This window comes from Antrostomus carolinensis, unplaced genomic scaffold, assembly GCF_000700745.2.
Source record: "Antrostomus carolinensis isolate BGI_N321 unplaced genomic scaffold, ASM70074v2 scaffold45845, whole genome shotgun sequence".
In the NCBI taxonomy this organism is placed as follows: domain Eukaryota; kingdom Metazoa; phylum Chordata; class Aves; order Caprimulgiformes; family Caprimulgidae; genus Antrostomus; species Antrostomus carolinensis.
The window spans coordinates 1-9,244 of record NW_010315178.1 but is presented as its reverse complement, the minus strand read 5'-3'; the positions used below and the strand labels follow the sequence as shown (position 1 = coordinate 9,244).

Genomic DNA, 9,244 nt, shown 5'->3' with positions numbered 1-9,244 from the left:
CAGCAGCTCATTTGTAGCTCCCTGGGTGCCTGGTGAGACACAGTCACTGAGGTTAGTGTTGGCCAAGGCAGGCTCATCTCCTGCAGCTGCCTCTGGTCACACAAGCATGTGATTCAGGGCAGGAGCAGTCTGTCTCTCCCCACTGACCAGGAGAAGAGCCATCCTTACCTTGGTGAAAATCTGGTGCTCCATCACAGATTTTGTTAGAAACAAGAAGCACCTCAGCAGCATCACTGAGCTTGTGAAACCTGTGCTAAAGCCTTCTGGCATCGTCTTCACTTCAAGTGTGGCTGATTGCAGCAATAACTCATTGCAAGCTGGCTGGGTTGGTCTTTGCCATCTTTGAAAGGCTCTAATTATATCCCTGCCCTCAGACACAGGGTGTGAGGAATGCAGGCAGGCTCTGTCACGCAGGGCATCCTGTTGTCCTTTCCTGGGGTGCTCCTTGAGCCTTACTCCAGCTGCACAGTGCTTTGTGTGGGGAGTTGACCTAGGTTGGGCCATGGGCTTGTGAAGCAAATCCCAAGTGTTGGCCACACCTGATGACAAGCATTCACATTCATGCCACAGAAATCCTTGGTGGCATATGGAAAGCCACGCTGCATGTGGCATCAACTGAGTGACCTGCTAAGCCATTGCTGTAAAATTCCTTTAGAAAGACACGTTGTTTTGATCATCACAGCTTAGGAGTGAGCTAGCCCCATTTTGCAGAGGTGGAAGGGGAGTAGGCTGAGATGGTGGCCATGTCACCAAGGTTTGGTCCCTTTTGTGCACCTCCATGTTACCATTTGAATGTCACCGATGAACTGTTATAGTCAGCATTGAGCCTTTTCTAAGCCCAGCTTTGTTCTGTCCTCTTCTTGTCTGCACAGAGGCATTCAGAAGTGAGCTTAGGGCCATCCTGATGCTTTTTAAACAGGAAAAACCAAACTTCATCCAGCCACGAAGTAGACAGATGCTACATAGCAGGCACTGGCACCAGCATGTCCTGGGCTCAGTGTTCCTCAGTGCAAGGAGAGTGCAGTGTCAGTCACCAGCATTTTGTAGCCAGCAGGGCAGAGGGAAAGCACATCACCGAAATAACCTGCTCCCAGGCCTGCTACTCACATTAGTGGAGGCACGTGGCCGGTCTGGTCTCCTACAAGTTCTCAGGCTATGGTTATATGGCCAGCTGGAGCCACATGCTGCCTCTCTGCTTGTCTCTGAGCTGCTCTGTCTGTTTTCCTTTCTACAGAAACTTCCTGTTTATATTCCCAGGTGAGGGTCCTGTGGTAAAGGCACGAATATTGACCTGCGTGGAAGGGATGAATGTGCCCTTGCTGGAACAAGCCATACAGGAGCAGAGGAAATACTTCAACGAGAGGCAGGAGCGGATGGGAAACAGCACGTCCTGACAGCAGCTCTGAGACCAGCCATATGCTGGTCCCTGCACTGCCATTTGCAACAAATATGTTAAAAGTCAATCTAGAAGGTGGGTTTGCAACATACTGCTTTTTGCCACGGCAAATAGCAAAATCAAGTCACTATGCAGGGAAACACTTGAAGACTGTGAGTCAATATGTGACTGGGTTGTCTGTTCATGCCAGGTGTCATCACTGAAAATAGCTCTGGGAAGCAGGTTTGTTGTTTGTTTAAAAGGGTGGTTAAGGAAAGAGAGCGCTTGAATTATACTGGTCCTTTTGTAACGCAAGGCTTGGAGACATCAGAAGAAGGAGAAGGCTCTGAATCTCGAGTTAAAAAGCTCACACCCACATGCACTGCCAGAGCACAGTAGATTACTGGACTGTCAGCAGATCGGAGGTAAAGGGCATTAGTGCAAAGTTCGTTAGCCCTGTGTGGCTGTGGGTCCATGAGCGTGTGCATTTGGTTACTGTGACTCAGCTGCCACACAGGAGCATTCCTGGCAAAACACTCCCATAGCTGGACTGACCAACAAAGAATCAAGAACAAAGAGTCACTATTTTCAGTAGTACCTGCCACTTCAGGCGTTCAGGAGTTGGTGTCCAAGGGGGGGGATTGACTTTAGCTCTAAAATAAATATTTGCAGTGCCCTCAGAACCACCACTTGACTTTCTTCCTTGACACAACTAAGTTTAGGAGACCTAAAATCACTATTTTTTTGAAGCATCTAAAGGTTTTGACTGATATTTTCCTTAATAAAGATGAAAAGCCTGTCTTTTATTGATTAAAAACCTTTCTTGGTACGGGAAATGCATTAGGCCCTGCAGAAACCCCATGGATGATGTGAGAAAATATAGCGATATGCAGTTTTCCTCCTTCTTCCAAGTACTGGGTGCGTAAGGAAGCGCTTGGCTTTGAAAAAGTTGCAAGAAGAGGAGATGAAGTTACATCAGAGCTGCGTTGGTTTAAGAACATGGTGCCAGGCCCACCTAGCAGAATTAAAAAATCAACAAAAAGACACAATATCACTAATGTGAGATGAGAATAAAACATGAGTGCAAGAGAGAGAAGACTCTCCTGTGCTAAAGGAATTACTGGACGTGGAGTGAGCTGGGACTGTGGTTTGCAGGGGAATTCAGCCACCTGTAGCCTTTTCTGCTTTTTGCTCAGATTCTCTGGTGAAATGTTCAGAAAAATAAGGGCTGAAGCTGTATGATGTACAGATCAAAATGCAATAGGTCTTGGCAAAGTCCCCTGTTACCGGGAGGCTTGATTCAAGGGCCTGAGATGGTTCAGTAGTTACAGTGCTTCTATAATCTTTAATCATAGTTTAGCCTTATGTTTTTCTTCACGCAGTTAGGGAGATCCAAAAGCCCTGCCTCAGCACACTCTCTGTCAGCCCAAGTCCAAAAACATGATTTCAAGAGGCAGGATTTTAACCTGGTTTTGTAAGAGACAATAATGAGTCACATGGTGAGTGGAAACTCAACCTTCAAAAGCTGCCAGAGAACTCGCACAGGAGTTTGCCATAGCCTTGTGAATCCCTTTTCAGCCACAGGGCAACCACGCTTTGATTCCTTCAAATTGGCAAAATCAAGATCAATTTTAAAAAGATTTTGAGCTGGTGGCTCAGCAGTGGCGAGTGGACTGTCGTGTCCTGCTATGCCTACCGAAAGATATGGAGCCCCCAGGCCCTTTAGAAGACAGTCCCTGTGGCTGTACCTTTCCTGGTGCTATGATGCGTAATATTTTTTTAGTCTTGTCTTCTCTCAGCAGTCAGATCAATGATTAATCCCTGCCAAGGACATCTTCTGAAAGGCTGACCAAGCAGCGCAGCCCATGGGTGGGAGGTTCAAGGGACAATTGCGCAAGTTTAAAAACAAACAAACAGAAACAAACAGAAACAAACAAACAAAACCCCACAAAAAGACGACCTTTCTGTTCTGCGTTTGACCTGGTAGTGTCCCAGGGAACCCTGATTACACACCAAATCCCCTTGATTTTGTCCCCAGGCGCTGTACAAATGGAGCTACAGAGCTTCCCTTGGCCCTGTGCAGTCCCTGCTGCCTTTCCCGCAGGCCCAAACCACCTCTTTACATCTATTTCCCTCAATTTTTGCTTTATCCAACACACTCCACAACCTTGGTCACAAGTAAGCGGTTGGAGGCAGCTGGTGCACGGTGTGTTTGGCTCTTTGGCTCTGCCCGAAGATCCCCAGACACCTGCCACACCCCCAGGCCCTGCCAGAGCGCCCAGGCAGCCCTGTCTGCTGCTGCCCCCCCCTGCAAGGCAGATCCCCGTGCTGGAGAAGCAGCAAGAGGGGACCCAGACCCCAAAAGCAGCTCAGGGGACACACAGGAAGAGCGAGCACCTTCTGCACATTTGTTTGGTGTTTTTTTTCCCTTTCTTTTTTTAAAAAAAACCCTCAGAAAGCGGTGCCAGCCACAACCGCTGCCGTTGCGAGGCCGAGGCAGTGCCATGGACGCCTTCCGGGAGGTGTTTGAGAAGGTGAAGAAGATCGGAGAGGGCACCCATGGAGTGGTGTACAAGGCTCGCAACAAGCGCACAGGGCAGCTGGTGGCCCTCAAGAAGATCCGCTTGGATCCGTGAGTGAAGCAAAGGCCTGACCCTGGGGGCTGAGGAAGGGGAATGGCTCCCTCTGTGACATTCGATGGTGCCATCTGTGGTGACACGGCCGCCGGCTGAGGCCAGCAGTGCCCCAGGCCCCACCATGGGAGTGAGAGCGGGGCCCTGAGCCCAGCCCAGTGCCCAAAATGGTGTGAGAGACTCAAAAAAGCCTGATGTAAGGGAAACAAATGTCTCTATCGGCTCATACAAGCAGCTGGGGCCTGACCCAGTACTGACCAGGGCAGGGGGAAGGAGCTGCCATCTTGGGAAGAGGCCTCTCCCTCAGGGCTGTGGTGCCAGGGCCTGGTGAGGCTCAGCCTCCCAGCATGGCCGACTTCAACCCTGAGCAGATGAAAGCTTATTACTGTTCCCCTGGGTTAGCCCTGGGCTGTCTCCATGGTGAGGGGTGTCAGTGTGGAGCAGGGCCCATGGTGGAGGGACTGCACCCCATGGCAACCCCTCAGCATGGTGGAGGTGGCTGCCTGAGGGGCAAAAAGCTTTCATCTCCCCCCTCCGAAAAGTGAGGCTTGGACATTTAAACCATTGCTTCTCCGAACATGCCCCTAGATGCTCACAAACAAGCTCAACTCCACAGCTTGTACTGTCTAGATCACCTCCTCCCTCTCCTTCCCCACAGCTCCATTTCCCCCTGCCCCACCTCAGCCAGCCCCACATGCAACTCCATCCCAAACATGGGGTGCCCAATGTGAGAGAACCTCCTCTGGGCAGGCAATGGGGTACAGTGGAAGGGAGGAGAGACACTGGACCCTGATGGGCTGCAGGATCTCACTGAGGGACAGAGTGCCATACAGCCTGTCTCTTCCACAGGGAGTCAGAGGGTGTCCCTAGCACTGCCATCCGAGAAGTCTCACTTCTGAAGGAGCTGGAGCACCCCAACGTAGTCAGGTAAGACCTGAAGGAACCCTCTCCGCCAGCATATTGACAAGCTCCCGCTCATCCCCATGGGGACAGGTACAGGCAGCAAGAGGGGCCTTCCATTCCTTCCCTGACTGCACAGAAAGGAGTGAAATAAACAGGAAAATGCAGGAATCACTTGCAATTCCCTGGTTTGGAGCAATAGCTCACAGCACTGCCACTTTACTCCAGCAACACAGGCTGGTCCAAGCTGCTGCTGCCGCCCTAAACTAGATGCTGCTTTTATATCTGCCTCTCTCTGCTCCAAAGGACTCACAGAGCAGAGGCATCTGTGGAAGGAGGGATGTTTGGGCAAAGGTCTGGAGAAGGTCTTCCCACACCCTCTGTAAGAGACCAACACTCCTGCATAGCATGATTCCCACATGAAGGTACTGAAGGGAAAGCTTGCATTTCTTTTGCAGGCTCTTGGATGTCATACACAGCCAGAAGAAGCTCTATCTGGTGTTTGAATATCTGAATCAGGACCTGAAGAAATACTTGGACTCATCCCAAACCGGAGAGCTTCCTTTAAGCTTGGTCAAGGTACAGTGTGGAAGGAGTGCTAACAGACAGGGCAGAGAGCATGTTTCCTTGCTGCCTTCTGCTGGGCAGAGCCAGAACTGAGCTGCTGTTACCCAGACTGCATCTGGAAGAGATTCATCCTTGGCTGGAGGCATTGAACCTCTCACATCTCAAACCTTTCAGCTGGGAAAGCCCATCTCACTGCAGAACAAACTGCTGTTAAGGGGACAACTGAGGGATCTATTGCTAATTGCTTTTGTACAGAGCAATGGATGGGCAGAAGGCACTGCCACTGCTTGAATTGTAGTTTTTGTCCCCGTGTAAGGTAGGAGCAGTTTGTGTGCATCTCTGAGTAGTGACCTGTAAGCCTGGTGTTGCCTTATAGCAAGGTCTTTTTTCCCATTCAGGTCTGTAAATGATCCAGAGTGTGTTGGTTCACGTGATCCAGCCTTTGAAGTGGTTTCATCATGGTCTTGTCTGAAATCTTTTCTCTCCTTAGAACTACCTTTTCCAGCTGCTGCAGGGTGTGAACTTCTGCCACTCACACAGAGTCATACACAGGGACTTGAAACCAGAGAACTTGCTCATTAACGAAGCAGGAGTAATCAAGCTGGCTGATTTTGGACTGGCAAGAACTTTCGGAGTTCCCCTACGCAAATACACTCACGAGGTAGTGTTGAGACTCCCTGCTACCTGAGAGTGGGGTACACAATCCATAGTGGGTGAACAACAGCAGCATCACAAGTTACTCATGCATAGCTGAGGCACATCTATGCCCAGGCACATGCTCTTAACCTAACCCACAGCTAAGGGGTTACCTCATGTCCCCACAAAGTGTGCTGACTGTTTCTACCCTAGCCTACCTGCTAGCTGAGTTCTCTCCTTCTCTCCTTAGGGTATATTTATCTATTCCAGAGTGTCCTATTGAAGAATGATCTGTTAATCCCAATCTTGTTGTCACTAAAGCATCTGTTAATTCAGCATGGCCTTGGCACACTCTTATTTGTACAGCTGCTGCATTACAGCTGAGAAGAGAGGATTCTATGCCTCTAATTTCACCCAGGAAAACTAGACAAAGGTTGTTTGTTGGTTCCTTACCAGGTGGTGACTCTGTGGTACCGAGCCCCTGAAATACTGCTGAGATGCCAGTACTACTCATCTGCTGTGGATATGTGGAGCATCGGCTGCATCTTTGCAGAAATGGTAGAGTGGGTTCAAATAGTCTCTTTAATGAGCAGGGAGGATGCAGCTGCAATGGGAAGTGGAGGAGGGACAAGACACAGGACATCTGTGATACCGTGGCCCCATCCTGTGCTGGGTTGGGTATTATTGAAAGTCCACCCTGAGAATTAGCTGATCCTTAGCTGTGGGCTCAAAAGGAAATTTGCCACCCTCAGGGACCCGGCAGAAGGCAAGGAAACCTCTGTAGTCTGGCTGCAGTTCCAGGTAGATGGGAATGTGGTGCCTGTCCTTTCAGAAGGGATAACTTCAGTCTTATTGCTGCAGCATTTTGATCCTGGGAGGAGGTGATGACTTTCTGGCAGATGTCCCTTCAGTGGGCTGCAGAGAACTAGCACTTCATATCATGGTAGAGTGGCTCTCCTAGGGATCCATACTCCGCTTGGAAGAGCTTTTGTTATCCCTGCAGTGTAACAGCACTATCCCTAGATCCCAAAGCCCTGGGCAAGTAAGTGGGGAGGGAGCTGGCCTGCAAAAGCAGGTGTTAGAAAACTGGAGAGAAAGAGGGATAAGGAACTTGCTGGAAGAGGACACCCTCAGGGAAGCACAGATCCATGGAGAGGAGCTGGAGCCAAGCAGACAGACACCCGGGACTTTCCCAACCACTACCTGGCAGAATTGCTGCATTGTAGCTGCCCTGGTCTGTGCAGTTGTTGGCATCTGCTGGGACAAAGGGCTGCTTGCAGCAGGAAACAGGGCACGCAGCTGGTGGACAGGTGGGAACTGGCTTTTGGGTTTTTTTTCTTTTTTTTCCCCTCAGGTGACCAGGAAGACTCTGTTTCAAGGGGACTCTGAGATTGATCAGCTTTTCCAGATCTTTCGCACCCTGGGCACTCCCACTGAGGCGACCTGGCCTGGGGTGACCCAGCTGCCTGACTACAAGGAGGACTTTCCCAAGTGGACAAGGAAGGAGATGAAGCAAATTACTCCCACATTAGATCAAGATGGTATAGACTTACTGGTGGTGAGTGAGGGCTCAGAACAAGACCCGGGGACAGGCAGAACCTCGTCAAACTGGGCAAAGAGTAGGGATAGTTGGGACTGATTTGCCCAGAAGTATATCATCTGATCAGGCTCTAATGCTCATTTCTGCCATTGCAGAAACACCAAATCATCTATTTAGGGTTCAGTCCTGGCTCTGCAGTGGAACTGTCAGTGCAGATTCCTCTAGGAGACCACGGCATCAAGGGTCAAGAAACCCCTCTAGCATAATCCCCATGGGAACTTCAGCTGTGGGTTAACTCCTGAAGCCCAGAGAGAGGAAAAGGCAGGAACGATATCTGCATCTCGGCCCAGCTGCCTGCAGGTGGAATCAGTTATTTGTTTTGTAAAAACCTAAATCTGCTGGGTTTTTGTCTTGGCAGCAATTTCTCCTGTACGATCCCCGCAGCCGCATCTCAGCCGAGGCAGCCCTCCATCACCAGTACTTCTGCAGAAGCTCTCGGAGCTCTGAAGAGCGACGTGCGCCGCAGAGACACCGCAAATGAGAAGACACAGCTCTCCCCATGCGCTTACACCTCCGGACAGTGGTGCAGATCTGCCTTTGGGCACTTAGCAGGGGGCTGGAGGGGAACATTCATGCATTTAGAGACCCTCAGCCTGTTGCTGAGGGAAAGTTTGTCTGGGTTACAGCCAGTAGAGCTGTTTTGAAGAGGTTATGTGCTAAAGGGTGGGGGGTGTTTATCAGCATAAAACACTGATGTGTAGATGAGAGAGCATCTTTTAGAGGTTTGTCCTTGCATTAGTCACAGAGCGAAGGTGACACACAGTGATTTCTGTCTCTCCAGCACTGGAGCATCCCCAGGTGTGTTGGTGGCAGTTTCTGACAGCAGGGCGTGCTGGAGCTCCACTTTGGTTAGGGGAGCGCATCTCTGCTCAGCCCTTTGCTGCCGTTTTCTGACTGGGCTAGTCAGCGTTAGACAAGTTGTTTAATCAGAGCTGTTTGACAGAGCTGACATTCTGCCGTTTCACAAGCTGAAGAGCACTATCAGGTGTCTTAATTTGTGTCTTAGCTGGGACTGAGAGGCCAAAAGGTCTGTTGCATATGGCTGGAAGCAGTAACAGCTTTAGCTTTCCATCACTTGTCCAGATGTCATGCTGTTTCCTTTGCTTTATTGTCTTGGAAATATTTCTGCTGTTCAAATGTTTGGAGAATTGTCACTAACTTTTGGTCTGGTTTTGACATCTTCCTTTTTTTGCCTTTCAGAAAAAAATAAAGGCTTGTCATTTGTTCAGAAACCTTGGTGTTTATTGTTTGGCTCAGCCCATCAGGCTAGTGACGCAGGACAGTCTATCTGGTCCTTTTTTCCACAGAGCTGTTTTCCTTTCGTCATCTCCTGTACTTTCTTTTATCCTTTCCAGCCCAAATCCTTGTCAGGTGCAGAGATGTGCTTTTGATTCCGTTGTGGAACAAGGGGCTGAGGATTCTGCAGCCCAGTGCTGTCTTGGTACGGCCTTGCACCACGTCCTCACCTACCTCTACTTCAAGATGCAGGGCCCCAAACCTAATACAGAGGGGCACCTGAGGGGGCAAAGCAGG

At 49.9% G+C, this 9,244-nt stretch overlaps 2 protein-coding genes across 2 annotated transcripts in view; both read left to right on the top strand.

Annotated features, from left to right (window-relative positions):
• TEN1 (TEN1 subunit of CST complex) overlaps positions 1–1,394 on the top strand; it is a 3,312-nt gene extending 1,918 nt beyond the window's left edge. Inside the window, exon 4 of the mRNA XM_010167874.2 lies at positions 1,258–1,394. Coding sequence (XP_010166176.1) covers positions 1,258–1,394 — 137 coding nt within the window. The remainder of the gene's footprint in view (positions 1–1,257) is intronic.
• Positions 1,395–3,869: 2,475 nt separating this feature from the next.
• LOC104524873 (cyclin-dependent kinase 3) lies at positions 3,870–8,271 on the top strand. Its single transcript, XM_010167875.2, has 7 exons — positions 3,870–4,007; positions 4,858–4,935; positions 5,367–5,487; positions 5,966–6,136; positions 6,568–6,669; positions 7,466–7,669; positions 8,070–8,271. Exons 1-7 carry the CDS (start codon positions 3,880–3,882, stop codon positions 8,190–8,192), a joined length of 927 nt encoding a protein of 308 aa, XP_010166177.1. The 5' UTR covers positions 3,870–3,879; the 3' UTR covers positions 8,193–8,271.
• The last annotated feature ends 973 nt before the right edge of the window (positions 8,272–9,244 follow it).